Source organism: Helicoverpa zea, chromosome 12, assembly GCF_022581195.2.
Source record: "Helicoverpa zea isolate HzStark_Cry1AcR chromosome 12, ilHelZeax1.1, whole genome shotgun sequence".
NCBI lineage: Eukaryota > Metazoa > Arthropoda > Insecta > Lepidoptera > Noctuidae > Helicoverpa > Helicoverpa zea.
This window is the reverse complement of record NC_061463.1, coordinates 4,796,769-4,813,168: the sequence shown is the minus strand read 5'-3', so window position 1 is coordinate 4,813,168 and position 16,400 is coordinate 4,796,769. Positions and strand designations below refer to the sequence as shown.

Here is a 16,400-nt window from a genome sequence, read left to right as displayed (position 1 = left end):
TAGATTATTGTGCGTTAGGGAAGTGAAGTTTGTTATTTGTAAAAAATAAAACAATTTTTCCTACAGTGTCGTGAAAACATTTATTCACTTACTTATCAATATAAATACAGTCGTTCGTAATATAATACACGAATAGTTACATTAAATCGATGTAAAGCGATGCTATGAACGAATATCTCGTAAATGCTTGTCGGTATGTCATGTTGTTTAACAATTGTACTGTTTTACTGCTTTTGTGATGCAAAATGAAATAGTTATTATTTCCTTTATAGTTGTTGAACGGGAAAACTTAAAATTCTATATATACCTAAAGATTAAATAATATAAATAATACCTACCACACACTAAGATGATGTTGAGAAAAAAACATTAGTTTTCGTGCTCAACTAAAAGCTTGTGTAAGTTTATCTAGAAAAATTATGGCTAGATACATATTGTAAAATTATTTTCTACTTTTAATAGTATTTTCCATTAACAAAAGCAGTAAAACAGTATGAGACTAGTCAATTAAAATTACAAATTACTGGTAAAAAATTACAGGTAGGTAGGTACGTCACTACAATGTACTTCTAATATAAATACAAAGTATGTTTAGATAGCAAAATAAATCAGACTTTTATTGTATTATTTCGAATGGCACGAGTTTTGAAAAGGACCAAAGGTGGAAGTACCAATCAATATTTTGGTCCTTACGTCCCACAGTGTACGCGAAAAACTACACACAATATATGGGATTGCAAATGAGGAAATCAGAATATATTGGCAGTACTGAACTTTAAATAAATCTAATCGGAAGTCACAGAAGTAAGCTACTGCATTTATTTAAAAACCTACAAGTATGCATGCAGTAAATTTTTTGTGTGTCCTCTAGCTTGGTAAAAAAAGCTACAAAATAGCATACAAGTTACTAAGTGGTTAGAGAGATAAGTACTATTTTTCTAAAAGTCAAGTATATGGACCAAGTTTTGCTTACAAGAGTAATTAAATATTATATTACGTTAAAACATTAAATACAATAGAGTATAGAACATTGTGATACAAGATGTATATTTCAATTATGATAATAATATTCAGTGCAAATGTTGTTATTGTCGAATTTGGGAGTAAATGCAGACATGACAAGAAATGAGAATGAGATCCCCAGCGGGGCCCAACAGGGCCAAGGTCTGCCGGGGCTGCGGGATTGTTTGAAAGAGTTACCGCGGCCCTGGTACATAAGAGGCCTACGACGGAACATGACGGTTTTTAGTCAGTAAGAGTCTGACACTCCCTTACCGCTGCTAACCCACAGCAGGAGGGGTCATTTGATGGTTTTTGACGTCGTTAAAAAAAAGATGAGAATGAGATTTAAAACACACGAGTTGTGTTTTGAAAAATATACGATAATATTTGATTGTTAGACGAACACAAATAAAAACGATTAGTTTTTATCTGTGCATCGTTTATGGTTTTGTTGCGATGTTAGTTCGAAACAATGTGTTTTATTTGCTGACGATACATAGTCGTACTCTAGTTTTTTTTATTCTGTAGTGTATTTATAAATCAAGTTCGAATAGGATGGTTATGGATCAGAAAGTTCTATTAGGTAACAGTTATTTATGATATTTATATATACGAATGGGATAATAAATGATTTTTATTCTTAATAAAAATTTTAGTGATTTAAGTATTGTCATGTCTGCAGAAATCAAATTACAAAAGTACTTAAGTAAAAATCAGTCAATTACATTTCAGTAAAACATAGCGGTAAGTAATTATTTTGATACTGATAGAATTTAAATAATTAAAAAATTTACTAAATAATTGTAAATACTTCAATTGTCTTAAACTCATAAATAGTTACTTCTCGAATAATAATAATAGTATATACAGTCTCGAATTAATATCTCGAAATAATCACAAACATTGGTATTGTATTAAAAACAAGAAATATTTTAGTAGCAGACTTACTAATCGTCCCACGAAGGTAAATATAATTTACACATGCGGACACAAAAAAAAATGGAACCTAACACTTAGGTACTTCTTTCTCAAACATCACCCCAGATTTCTCTTCCGTCTTCCAACTAAACTTAACTTACTTGTACTAGGTGGGTAAACAACAGATCTGCAGTATTTAATCATAATCTTCTTCGATATCTTATTGCAACATTACATCAATTAGTATTAAGTATTACGTAGGTAAGTTTTCTATCTTCGTAAGATGACTAGTAACTCCACCAACTATACAAACCAATCCAATCCGTAAAATAATTTTACAAAATTTATTTACAAACATCCTAAACGCAGAATGAAGCGCGAACTAATTACATTTCACTATACTTACAGTAATACAAATGTAGGTCTGTAGTAACTTTCACTGGCTTAAGCTTAAACGCTTAGTTTAATAGGAATCTCATATCATGAACACCAAGCTCCGAGACTTGATACTTTAATCTCATTTACGCCCGAAATTTCAGAATTTGACTATAGTTCGGCCATTCAGAGAATGCGTTCCTGACACGTCGCGATTGAACTGACGACGTAACTTTGCAATGGCGTTGCAGTTACGATAAAAATATTTTTGCTGGTTGTTTACCGTTTTAACAATTGAGGAGCATTAAAACAACATTATTATATCAATAATCAATGAATGTTATTACGTCGTCAGTTCAATCGCGACGTGTCAGGAACGCATTCTCTGAATGGCCGAACTATAAACACTTTTACATGATGGGCGTTTGAATTTCGAATCAGAATACATCGACAAAAGACGGTCTTTGCCGTTCGAAATTTTCGTACAACGAAAGAGTTGCTAATCCATTAGCTATCAATGCCACCATTGATGTTTTGCTTCGAAAGATTTCGATATAATCATCGAAAAAGAGATTTTCTTTAAATTGCCAATCTTTTATGCCAAAGGTAACATTTAAATATCTCTTGGGAAGGTCCTAAATATTTTGGAATTTTCATAACAATAATGCACATTATAGATAGCAAACAACGTCAATACAAATCATACGATTTCGAACTCACGAGCCGTTGGTGCATTCTGACGTAACACATGAACGATGACGTCATAACCTAATTCTCTCTAAACGGTTGAGCAAATATTTCGTTCAGTAGTTGTTGGTATTCCTCCGCATTGTAAAGATAGTCGTCGTCATCGAGTGTGCCGGTCGCATTATATCTGTAATAGATTTTGTTAGTGGTTTTTATTTTATTTTAATAGATTAGTTTTGGATTGAAAATGTAATAAGTATCTTTATCCTTTTTGGTCTTTCCGTCAGCAAGCTATTCTTGGTGTTTGGTGTTCTGCCCACCATGCCCTTACCTTGGAGTCTCTCGTTTTCTTCTAGAATTTATTTCTGACGCCACTTCGACGCAAAGCACGATGAAATGACTACTGCATGGATATCTGCAAATATAATTACCTACTATTAAAACAAGTCCCTTCTAAAACTTTATAATATTTCCGTCAAGCAACAGAAAATTAGCAACGAAAAACTTTGCTAATTCCCCGAACCCTTCTGACAAGACACACTCCTGGTTTAAATTGAATTATCAAAATGAACGGGAGGTCTCCAAGTTTTGCCACTACGATAAAAACGGGATTTTGAACTTTGGTCCTTTGAACCAAGGTTTTATTTCGTCGAGCAAAAGAAAATTTACAATTACAGGGAGTCGATATCAAGTTGGATGGAACGCTAATTCATCCAAATGACGCTTTCCGTCTCAAGTCCTAAGGGATAGTAGTAATTAAGGCACCTTGCTATTGTATAAATATTTCAATGTTGAATTCCAGATTTATGAATAGGTATTTTAGACTGGCTGGTGGAATACTTTACCTCTCCTGTGCAAGTAGTTTGTGTGAGTACAATGAAGATCCGAGGCCTCTGTTGGCGGGGTCTCCATTTTGCCACTCATGACAGTAGCTGTCCAAAGCACGCTCGCCGTTCGCACGAGAGCCATGCCAGATTATTTTTTGAGGCCTAGATATAACGAGAAATGTGAAATATAATTGTTACAAGTCATTGTGAGTAGACAAATAATATAAATTATACTATCTAAATCTGTATTTTCCCAAACAACTTCATGGAGAAGACTGAAATGTCAATGTTTAGCCGTAGCGATTCGATATCTAACGATATTTGTACCAAATAGAATTTCACGGTAGGGACCATATCAACGATTTTAGATAGGTACCAGTTTATCCGCAGGGTAGCTGATATGATAATGATGTTGATATGATATTGATTACGTCTATGTTTTTGATATCTTGCATGTGTTACAAAATAATAAAGACATGGATATGGAACGGTTTTCTAAAGATTATGCAATAGTCAAATCATCATCATCATCATCAACTCAGCCATAGGACGTCCACTGCTGAACATAGGCCTCCCCCTTAGATCTCCACAGATACCTGTTGGAGAGTCAAATGCTATGTGATAATTGTGAGTTTTACCAGTAAGAGAACGCTTTTCATTTTTGAACGGGATTTGGTCCAAAAATTCGAATTAATTGACCCCTATTGCTAACCAAAAATACATTAAAGGATCATCCAAATTTGAAAAAGGTATAGTTGTACTCTCTCAAAACAGTGAAAAGTAATATGAACTTACCAAAGCGGGTCAGTCAGAACATTCCTTCCATTGAAGCTGTAGATCCTGGCATCAGAAGCCAACGCCCCATTACCATCAAACATATCAGAGAATGACTTGAACAGCACTTCTCCTTGAGTGTTTACAACTGGCAGATGTCGGTCTGAGTATCGGACTATCGAATCTAAGTTCTGGATCCTAGGACAAAGTATAGCATTAAAATGTGGTCTTTTGTGCCGTATTGTGGTTCGAAATTTAAAACAGTTAATTACACGTTTTTCGAATTAGTGAATGTTTTGTGGTTTTATATGAAACTATGCTGCATTGAGTGCGGTTTTAATCAACGTATTTTATTTTAAATGTATGTATTTATTTAAATTTCGGCAGGTGGGCGTGATAAGTTATCTAAATAATGCAGGTTTGAATTAAGACTGTCATTTCAAACAATTACATATTATTCCACATCAGTTAATTTACATCAAAAGTAGTTTTTATGACTTACTTGCTCGTCAGCAGAGCTCTGAAGGTCCCTCTCAATCCAGCCCGTCTTCCTTGACGATAGCACGCGTAGTCAGCTCTGCGTATACCATGCATGTTCCCTGGTAAAGGCTCATTCAGTGCTGCTAGGTGGAGCTGGTGAAATATTTAATTATTAAAGAATTTATATTTTAAGAATACGTGCTCTACAGAACAACAGTGGCAGCATGGTATATGACTGTGGTGGCAGCATTTAAGTCTTTAGTCAGTCAGCATACAGTCATTATTAGTGTATAAATTTAAAAAGTATTAGGTGCATTCCGATAGGGATTACTGCTCGTATCTTGTAATCGATTCGAGTCACTTATAACATAATACTTTATTTGTTATTGCAGATTTACTAAAATGCAGCGAAATAATCTTGTCACACCTATTTGGCATGACTTGACAAAAGTGACTCGAACACGATATGAAAACAAATACCTATCGGCAGTCTATGCCATGGCAATTTATTACCATGACAGTCCGTAGCTGAAGATAAGTATCGCAAAATTAGTTCTACACAAGGAAATACTGCACGTATCAGGCAATTGTTACAAAGTACCAACTAATTAAAAAGCCTCTTTTGAAGTCTACGGAGTTTCTTGCCGGTTCTTTTCCATGAATCCCACTCCGTGCAACTAGCTTGGCGTTTCGAAAGAGGCTTGATAGGCCAATTTGAAAAAAAATGATTTTGAGTTTGGAACACTTACACTTGGTCCAACGACGGGTGAATTTTCAACCAGGTTCGATATTGGTGGTACATGGACTAAGCTGGCAGCTTGCATTGGAGGAGGTACCGGCGCAGGAGTCGGGTGCGATGGCGCAGCTTGCGTTACCAGGGACCCTAACTGTTGGGAAAAGAAAACATATTTTATTTTAAGCAGTACGTAATATTTTCGTTGTTTGGCTAACGCTGAAAGTTAGTGATGGGGTTCTGTCTCCGCATTACGTTTATTGACTATTTAGTTCCTTCAAAAGGTTGTTTGTGACTAATTGTTTTCAAAGTCTATTGTTATGTTCTTTTTGTATTAGTGTAAAACATATTTTACACTCTACCTATCCACAGAATAAAACGTGGTCGTGCAAATTTTTTAAAAACCTATTCAAAAGTAAATCGAACCACCACAAACAAAAAGTAATCGAGTCCACATACAAATAGCATTTTATCAAACATTTATCTATAATTTGAGCAGGAAACCGAGATTAGTTGAGTAGACAGCGCATTCGAATTGCCACTATTCGATCGTACCATTCGATTTAGTGAAAATCCGTAGCTTATGCAGTATGCAGTTGTTAGTACAAAACTCACCAGTACGTATTGCCATCCGGAATTAACTTTGACGAACAAAGCCTGCTCTTCGACAACGTAACCCAGTGCGCCCACTGGGCTCGATGATGCGAGCTGAAATCAAAATGTTTGATGAACAAACTGGCTTTAGAAAAAAGTGTGGGTAACAATGTTTTTTTTTTTAAATAGAATTCTGTTTAATTACAGCATAAAAGGTATAATAAAGCAATTTCTAGATGAAAGACCACTTGCAAAAATGTTGGTTTTAATTGAATATCAAGATTTTTGCGACACAAGTGCCACTGACAGGATGTAATGAAAGCTACAAAAAAGAAAGATTTAATTATCCCGGAATGTAGGTTGGCAGCACACCTAAAACTTCTTGTGATATTTTACATATACTTACCTAAAATATTTTAATTTAAAATTGACACAGATTTATTTGTTTTACCTTTAACATTTCCTCAGTTGTCTGGAACACGGCGGCACCAGGCACCGATTGCACCGATTTGTTCGGCTCCTCAGTATGGTGATGATGAGTGGCTGGATGTGACTGGATTGGTCCTGGGAATGAAGTCAAGTTAGAATACGCAGAATTTTTTCAAGGACGAACTATATTATATTTTGATTAAACTGACTGAGACAGAATGTAGGTACAATTTTAGTTACCGCTTTTAATACTTGTACAAAAGGACGAGACATGGTCAAAGGACCAGTTTTCTAAAATCATGTTTTATTATATTGACATACTAAAATATAAACAGTTCTACTTATTCTTAGCTATAAAAGATGTCTTAGAAAAAAATATGTCTTCATTTAACTTACGGGTAGTGACAGTTATTTTGATTGAAAGAATTTAAATTACGTCAAACTGATAAAATAGCTGCTTCTGGTACAACATAAAATAATTTACCTACCATATCTTCATGATACCTTTATCATTAAGTTTGACAGATAATAACGGATTTGGTTAATTAAGTAAGATTATGGGTGCCTAGCTACCTACGTACATATTAAATTGATTGTTTACGTACAAACATAACACAGAATTAATTGAAATAGGTACAGAGAGATTGGTAGCTAAGGAGGTTTAACCATATTTTTTAAATTATTTTTTTATTAGATTTTACCACGACTTCGTCTGCCTCCCGTATCCTACACCTACACGAGGTACCTGTTTCCGTTCCCAAGGTACAACTTGTCTTCAAGCCAAAACCACAATTGGTCCATCTGTTTTAACGTCATAGTCCAACAAACAAACTTTGACTTTATAGAAAAACAGAGGAGAGCCAGTTTTTATAAGACTCGGTGACGCAAAGCTATGTTTGACTAATTATATTATTAATTATTAATTTATTAGGATCTATTTATAGGAAATGTTATTTTGTTGCATATTTATTTCAGAGCTTTCACACTGGCGGATAGACACAATTATACCGAGAGGCAAAAAGCTGTTAAGGTTAGTTGTCAATTGTTTGATTCCAACCAGTTGTGAATTGAACGAACCGAACCACAGTGTCGCTCGGAAAAGCCAAACGTTAAATCGACCAGTGTGAAAGCGCTATTATACTTACCGTGTCTATCTCTGTCCCTCTCTTTCAGGTCTTTCAGTTCCTTTAGGGCCTTAAGTTCGTCAAGAGGGCTCTTTATAACTTTTGGAATGCAGCGTGAACAGACACAGAATAAGATATAACAGATTGAATTTCGTTGAATACATGACATTTACTTACACGTTATGAAAATGACATGAATAGAAGGCGTGTACTTTTTATCTCTTAGCCAAAAAACAATCAGGAATTACAAGTCTACAGATTACGATAAAGCATGATTTATGTAATATATGCTTTATACATTAATAGATAAAAAAAAACTTCAATTTTCGTTTCTATTTAATGTTCACATGTTCAACATGTTTAGTTGCTCAAAGTTTGGTTTCAGTGATGTCCTTCTATACCCAGATAATAGTGTAGCTTTTAGAAAAACATTACAACCTATCTTAATTAAAACATATGCAATGTACTTGAAAGAACTTACTCGGTCTTCCATAAAACTTAGTATTTCCATGAACTGGGTGTTCTTCATAATGGCTGAATCCTGGTTCTCCTTTTGGGCCAACTACGGATACCCCAGGAGGTCCCGGAGGTCCAGGCGGGCCAGGAGGACCGGGGGGTCCTGGGAGGTACTGAATAGCTTCAGACAGAGACCCAGAGGGCCCGGGAGGGCCGGAAGGACCAGGTACTCCGGGTAAGCCGGGGAGACCATCGAAGCCTCGCTCACCCTTTTCGCCTTTGAACTGTTTAGGGAAAGATTATGTTGATAAATTAGTAGACTAATAAAAATGAAAATAAGAAGTAATTTCTTAAAAGTTAATTTTACAAAACATAGTTCCTCACACCTTTTGTCTTTAAAAGGAGAAATATTGAAACTAGGGGCAGCTACGGGTAGATACGCCTCTGCGTGGAACAACCTCGCAAGATAAACTTAAGCTGCGTTATTTAAAAAAAAATGCAACGAAATTTAATTTGGTCGTATCTATAATATATAATTCCTATAGACGAAACAAAAACAAACGAATAATGCCAAAGGTACAAAAACAAGAAGGTACCTACGCTTAATTTTATTTGCTTGTTGTAAAAAGTATCTACGTGTCACAATTTGAAAAGTATCACCAGAAAATGTTCGTTTCTTCCTTACAATTCATAAGTCATGAGATATAGCCACATAAACACGATAAAACGAGTTCCCTATAAACTCCAAAGTTGTAAGCTTACGGATGACACAGAAAATCTCAGTTTACTGGCGGTGGGGAACTTTGTTTTATGGCGTTCTCCCGTCGGGATAATTTTCCTATAAAGAGGTTGAGGGTCACAGGAAGTTACCCTTTTTCGTGGACAAAAGATGTTTTTTTTTTGGCAAATAAATGGTTTGGGTTTTAATATCAATATTTTGTTGCATGATATTTATTTATTTATTAATACTTCATGCACATTTTGTACAGTGGTGGACTTAACGCCTTGGGCGTTTTCTCCCAGTCTAATTTTAGGTGGTGGAGAAATAGCAGTGGTAGGCAAGGTTTTTGAATTTTGGTTCGTAGCATTCACTCTTAACAATAATAAAATTATCTTCCACATAGATAGTGTGGGTATTATCTCTGATCGTTAGATCTTCTATTGTTACAATAATGTGTGCTGCATTATTGAATGTGCCTTCAATAAAACCTTGATTGAATATCGCATCACCAATTTTAGGCCTAAAAGTTTATTTTTAGCAACAACAGGTCAAACAACTACATACATTACAATGATAATGATCAAGATGGCCTTGAAACAATATTGTATGTATATTTGTATATATTACCGAAATTGCCTGCGTATAATATTTTTTACACACATTTGATTTGCAGAATATAAATTATGACTACTAGAGCATAATATGGTACCCTAAGTGTAAGTATATATTTTTTTTCACGAATTTTGAAAAGTTAAGAGTACAAAAGAATACAATGAAGTGACTTATCAAAATGATGAGTCATCATGAATAGATCTTATCTTTACGTCAAGATTAGGTATTTTTTGATAGCTTTACCCTACATTGGGTACATTGGGTGTTCTTAAGAAATATGTTTATTATACAATTGCTTTAAAAAATTGCAATGTCTGCATATTAAAAATATTTTAGATTATTTAAAAGTGTAATTATATAAAGATTACGCGTCACATGAAAATTATCAAAACAAAATAATTTAAACCAAATGGACTGTTATATTTTTTGTGCAAATTATTATCAGCAGCGATTATTTTTTTATGTTGATAAACAACGAGATAACGCGAAACAGATCGCTAACGGATTCCTATTGTACTGTGTTCACTATTATATCTTTATATGCGTACGCAGACTCGAGTCGTCAGTAGTTGACATTCGCATCGCGTAGTGTGGACAAGGATCGTGAACTTATGTGAATTAACTCAAACAAAATGTTCCTCATATTAGTGATAGTTGCTCTAGTGTCTCTCTATTTATACGGAACTCGGACATTCGATTATTGGAAGAAACGAGGCATCAAACATGACAAACCGATACCTATTTTTGGTACAAACTTGCAACAGTTTCTACAACAAGCCAGCATGGCTATGATGGCAACTGAAGTATACAACAAATATCCAGAAGAAAAAGTAGTGGGATTCTTCAGAGGAACGGCACCAGAATTAGTAGTAAGAGATCCAGAAATTATCAAGCGAATCCTTGTAACAGACTTTCAATATTTCCATTCGAGAGGGTTCAATCCACACAAGACAGTCATAGAACCCCTACTAAAGAATATTTTCTTCGCTGATGGAGATTTATGGCGTTTGATCAGACAGAGATTCACACCGGCTTTCAGTACTGGCAAACTTAAGGCTATGTTCCATATTATCACAGATAGAGCAGAGAAACTACAGATCATTACAGAAGAAGTGGTTAACAAAGAATATTATGATGTCAGAGAACTTATGGCAAGATATACTACAGATTTCATCGGTGTATGTGCGTTTGGTATAAATATGGATTCATTAAATGATGAAAATTCGCATTTTAGAAAACTGGGTAAAAGAATATTTGAACGAAGATTCAGAGACGCAGTTGCGGGAGCTCTCAAAATTATGTTTCCCGAATTGTGTAAAAATATGCATTTCTTATCACCAGAACTAGAAGCAAACATGAGACATTTAGTTGAAACGGTGCTAAAGAATAGAAATTATAAACCATCTGGTCGAAATGATTTCATAGACTTAATGTTGGAGCTCAGACAAAAAGGCAAAATCATTGGAGAGTCTATTGAAAAGAAGAACGAAGATGGTACATCTAAAATAGTTGAATTAGAAATGGATGATTTATTGATGACTGCTCAAGCTTTTGTTTTCTTCGGTGCTGGTTTTGAAACTTCGTCAACGGCTTCTAGTTACACACTACATCAACTAGCATTCCACCCTGAGTATCAGAAAAAAGTGCAGGAAGAAATTGACACAGTGCTAGCTAAACATAACAATAAGCTAACGTACGATGCGGTCAAAGAGATGCATTATTTAGAAATGGCATTTTACGAATCCATGAGAATGTATCCCTCTGTGGCTTATTTAGTGAGAATGTGTTGTGTTCCTGAATATACTATCCCAGAGATTAATTTAACAATCAATCAAGACGTTAAATTAATGATACCAATTCAAGCTATTCATAGAGATGAGAAATACTTCAGGGAACCACACAAGTTTGACCCTGAGAGATTCAATGAAGGCACAAAAGAAGACATAAAGAATTTTGTATATTTGCCTTTTGGAGAGGGACCTCGTTCCTGTGTTGGTAAGTTACTCCTCAATTACTACAAATACGTTTACCTACATTTGATTTATATTTTAATATTCAAAGTGAAATTTCTAGCGGGGAAACGCACCTGAATTCCAACAGTCCCGACAAAATATCTCAACATGCTAATAGAACAAAAAAACACCAATTCGTTATTAACACCAAACATAAAATTGAATAAACAAATACAGACATACAAACCTCGAATACTTAAAACATCTTATAATATTATAAATTATTTTCTGATCGGTATTTTAAGTGTATCTTTCGTTACTACAGGTGCCAGATTAGGACAGATGCAGTCAATGGCTGGACTTGCTGCAGTTTTACACAAGTACTCAGTGGAACCTGCTGCTTGCACTGTACGAGACCCGTTACCGGAACCAACAGGAATCGTCTCCGAAGGTTTCGTAGGAGGCCTACCTCTTAAAATAAGAAGACGCGAAAAAAACTAGACTGTCTTTAAAAAGTGATTGAGTGGATAATATAACCTTTTGGAATACAGTGAATGTAATGTGATTTAATTTCAACGTGATAAAAACTGGTTTTGATTCCAGTGCCTAAAATATATATTTTAAATGTAAGTGTCTGGTCAAGTAGCTTAAATGAACTGCATTATTATCATACATGCTACCAAGTTGTAATGCTACTATTTTTATTACTTTACGAAATACAAGAGGTAATTTGTGTTGGTGATAAAATAAATATTTTTACCATTGAAACGTCTAAGATGTTAACTCCTGGATCCCCTTTCTCCCCTTTTGGTCCTGCTGGTCCTTGATGCCCCGGTGGTCCTAATGTGCCTGGACGACCCTGTAATCAAAAGTAATTTAAAACGCCCATTTTCAGTTTGCTGATAATAGTGATTCACTGGAATATATTTTTAAGGAGTAACTATTACCATGAAAGAAAAACGAAAATGTATTGTAAACACGTTTTTACCTTCGCATTCTATGCAGCATGGGAAAGAAATAACAATGACTTAATAAAATGTTTTAAATCTTAAACATTTATCAACAAGCGCAAGCAAATTATTAAGTAGTTAAAAACAAATATAATGAATATTTATCACACCCTGTCACGTGCTCTACTTTTTGTTGTCATATTGTATTGTGAATTAAGAGTTAATTTATGCAGTTCTTAACTGTAGATTTAACTGACAGACAGAAAGACGTCACAACTATTGTTTGAATGTCAAGGGTGAATTCTGTGACGTTCGATGTTTATGAATGTACACTAAAAGCTGTGTAATTATTGCAATTAACAGTCGTAAGCATAAAAACCTGGACAAGTGTAATTATATCGATAAGTATAAGTTGGTTGGATTCGCTCACGTCATTATATTATGAATAGTCCAGGAAGCGAATTTTCTTTGCTATATTTTTTCATTTTTTATCATAAAGAACTGAACTTGAGTTGGAAATAAAGCAATGTGCATAAGCCCATTCATAGTACATGACCCACCCAGATCTCCTTTTAAATTGGTCACCACAAATTATATTCTGGTGTATCTATATCTATGAGCTACAACTTACAATCCATCCAGGTAGGCCGATATCTCCTTTATCCCCAGGCCTGCCAGGAGGTCCAGGAGGGCCGGGATTTCCAGAAGATCCTTTAGGTCCAGCGGGCCCAGGCCTACCTCTTCTTCCTCGCAAGCCTGCGTCACCTTTGTCACCCTGTTATTATTAAGTAGCTATGAAATTCGAAGACTTGAGAAAATATTTTATTGCATGTGTCCAGTGCTGTATACCATACCTTGATAGTAACAATGTCAGATCCAGCCATGGTAACACTGATAGGGCCAGGTGGGCCTCTCTCTCCCCTCTCTCCTTTCAATCCAGGTGTTCCCGGCGGGCCAGGAGTTCCGGGCATGCCCGATGGTCCAATGTCGCCACGTTCACCCGCATTACCATCCTTGCCCGGAAACCCGGGTGGGCCGTCATTACCTCGACCGCCTTTTTCACCCTGTTGCATGTCAATGTGTTAAGAGAAACAAAGTATGACCTGACTAGAATAGAAAAGTTCTATAATTATGGGAGAACATGACATGCTCCCAAATTCCAATGAATAGTTAATTGAAGAAGTTATAAATAGAATCAACAACATCGACATCAATTACAAGCTTCGGTATTTACCCAATTAAAAGTCACCTCACATCTCATAATAATGCCATCAATGAATACAAGATGGGGGGATTCTCAAGCGTTCACGAATTCGCCCCAACCTAATTGGTGTTTGAATAATGAATTCAGAACCTCACCTTTTCACCTTTGTCTCCTTTCAAGGCAGCCCCTGCCTGCCTTTGTCCTTTAAATATGAATTTCTATTTGTTAGTAAACATGCGAATGAATTTTTTACAGCATTTTTGTGACTGGCAAAACAAAATCAGACAAAAACATTTAAAATTGTGATGCACGTGACGTCCATTATAATGGTCTGTAATTATGGATTAAAATTATTCTACTGTATACTTAAACCAAATATTTTTGATAAAGTTCATGATGGTAGTAAGACTATGTGGATTGTGTGGTATGTTTGAGACACAATATTTGCTAATTATAAATCTTGTTTAGTGATTTGAGCTTGTAGATGAGATGGAATTCTACAAAGAGTACTTTTAAGGAAAATTATCTATTTTATATCATTATTCATTTAAAATTAAATTGTGATTTGAATTACGTGGTAATTAGAAGGGGGTGAGCTAAAGTACCTGCTGTTAGGAATTCAGCATCATCAGGACTGAACGAACCGATGATTGGAGGTCCTGGTGGACCCGGTTCGCCTCGTTCACCTATACAATGGCAATATAAATATAAATCAACAATTGAAGATCAGAAGATAATATTATATAATGATAATTGACATTCATGTAGCTTACTAAAATGCTAAACAACAAACAAGAAAGACAGGACATGTCAACTCTATTTAAAATGGTTTCGACTTTGACTATATATGCCTTTGATATATGTGCCTATAGAATACATGATTCCACGAGACAGCGAGATTATGTTGTAAACTTACAACAACAAGTCTGTTGTTACCTTTTTCTCCTTTGTCAGCTGGTCTTCCACTAGCGCCTGGGATACCTGGTCTTCCATCCAACCCTGGGCTGCCACGATCTCCTTTGTAACCTCGCTCCCCTTGTGGTCCCGGGTGACCCTGGGTACATAATTTGAATTGCATAAGTGGTTTCTTTAGTTTATTTCTACTTACATACACAAGATCGTAGCGTTTGTATCAGATACTATCTCAGATTTCAAAATGTGATAAAATCCCATTGTTGAATCTGAGGTGTATTTAAAGGAGATAGAGAAGATATGTAAGATCTTCAAAAGTGTTTTGTATTTGGAAGGGGTCGATGTCTATTATTTTCTTGATAATCAAATTTTCGACGGTACCTAATAAATAAGACGCTTAACGATCATTTAAATTATATTGGTATGCATCGTAATCATGACTTTGCAATAAAATTATCTATGTTATCATACGAAACTATATTCTTTACATTTTTACTTACCCTATCTCCTTTAGTTCCACCTACACCCGATTGTCCCCTCTCTCCTTTATGTCCTGGGAAGCCACGTTCGCCTTGTGGTCCGACTGGTCCTGGCTGTCCAGCGTCACCCTTAGGTCCAGGGGCCCCTGGTCTGCCGATAGCTCCTCCGTAAGAGCCAAGAAGGGATTCCTATTACATAGGTATCCGATGTTTTATTTTTATATAACAAAAAAAATAAGGTTGAAATATTGTCAAAAACCTAATTTAGTATAAATTTTTATTCGAGCTCTTAAAAGTCGTTGTGACCCACTTGTCTGTGACTCACTTTTCTAACTCCAATGAAAACACATTTATTGAATTCAGTTTAAATTGTTAAAACATCAATATATTTCCAATACTGTCAAATTTTTATTCAGAAAGTAAACAAACCGGAGAAAATAACAGAACTTCGAACAAAGAAGCCTACGGGAAGATCCAAATTATTTTTATACAGACGATACACATGACAAAACTTTGGGAGAGGCTTTTCAAATAAATTCCCTTATCTGGGCCTGTCGTCGGTATAAATCAACAGTGAACAAGCTACTTTCACACTTCTGCCCAAGTTATTCGGAGTGGTTTGTTTGCTAAAGCGGGCACAATCGTTGCCTCCAAAAAGCAATTCGTTTCAGTCACAAACAAAATGACTTGACAATGAAGGTGATCGGGTAAGATCGATTCTTTTAGTAGACTCCTTGTTAACGATGTTTCTCGTTTTGGAAGTTGAGGTGTTATTTTATTGTTGGATAATAATAATCTTCATAAATTCTAATTGTACGGCATTACTAGTTATTAAAAAGACTGGCTTAGATAAGTGACTACATAATTCGATTTATAAATCTAGTTTTGTCGTTCTATAAATAGAGCTTCTTGCTCAAGCAAACTTTTTATAGATATAGACTAATGATAAACAAAAGATTTCTTAGCTTAAGAAAGCAACGATACATATTTAATCTTTCCTAAAACTTACCTTGTATATTTGTCTAGGCTTCCAATTTGACTAAATTAATAGAAATGGATGGCATGAAAATGATAAAAAGTCACACTCGCATTAGAATTTAGGCAATGAGTCTATTTTTGCTATAGCATAATTTTAACTCAAATTCAATCTATTTTCAGCTAACATAAAACA

General features: G+C 35.2%; 2 protein-coding genes across 2 annotated transcripts in view; one reads left to right on the top strand and one right to left on the bottom strand.

Moving 5' to 3' along the window:
* Positions 1-2,583: 2,583 nt before the first annotated feature.
* The window catches only part of LOC124635013 (collagen alpha-1(XVIII) chain-like), a 158,273-nt gene continuing 144,456 nt past the window's right edge, over positions 2,584-16,400 (bottom strand). The window contains exons 13-28 of the mRNA XM_047170748.1: positions 15,251-15,418; positions 14,775-14,892; positions 14,444-14,524; positions 13,994-14,040; positions 13,489-13,698; positions 13,266-13,409; positions 12,445-12,543; positions 8,411-8,683; positions 6,842-6,943; positions 6,412-6,504; positions 5,813-5,950; positions 5,086-5,216; positions 4,605-4,781; positions 3,828-3,971; positions 3,314-3,397; positions 2,584-3,169 (exon numbers count right to left, since the gene is read on the bottom strand). Of these exons, the coding sequence (XP_047026704.1) occupies positions 3,064-3,169; positions 3,314-3,397; positions 3,828-3,971; positions 4,605-4,781; positions 5,086-5,216; positions 5,813-5,950; positions 6,412-6,504; positions 6,842-6,943; positions 8,411-8,683; positions 12,445-12,543; positions 13,266-13,409; positions 13,489-13,698; positions 13,994-14,040; positions 14,444-14,524; positions 14,775-14,892; positions 15,251-15,418 (2,115 nt within the window). The 3' untranslated portion in view covers positions 2,584-3,063. The remainder of the gene's footprint in view (positions 3,170-3,313; positions 3,398-3,827; positions 3,972-4,604; positions 4,782-5,085; positions 5,217-5,812; positions 5,951-6,411; positions 6,505-6,841; positions 6,944-8,410; positions 8,684-12,444; positions 12,544-13,265; positions 13,410-13,488; positions 13,699-13,993; positions 14,041-14,443; positions 14,525-14,774; positions 14,893-15,250; positions 15,419-16,400) is intronic.
* On the top strand, positions 10,272-12,452 carry LOC124635012 (cytochrome P450 6B2-like). The gene is made up of 2 exons (XM_047170747.1): positions 10,272-11,727; positions 12,010-12,452. The coding sequence occupies exons 1-2, from the start codon at positions 10,365-10,367 to the stop codon at positions 12,183-12,185; spliced, it is 1,539 nt and encodes a 512-aa protein (XP_047026703.1). The 5' UTR covers positions 10,272-10,364; the 3' UTR covers positions 12,186-12,452.

What these genes read in the sequence shown, in the direction of transcription:
- LOC124635012 (XM_047170747.1), top strand. Translation starts at nt 10,365, where the DNA reads ATGTTCCTCATATTAGTGATAGTTGCTCTAGTGTCTCTCTATTTATAC. An exon ending in GGGACCTCGTTCCTGTGTTG is followed by an intron (nt 11,728 to 12,009) that starts GTAAGTTACTCC and finishes TCGTTACTACAG; the next exon opens with GTGCCAGATTAGGACAGATG.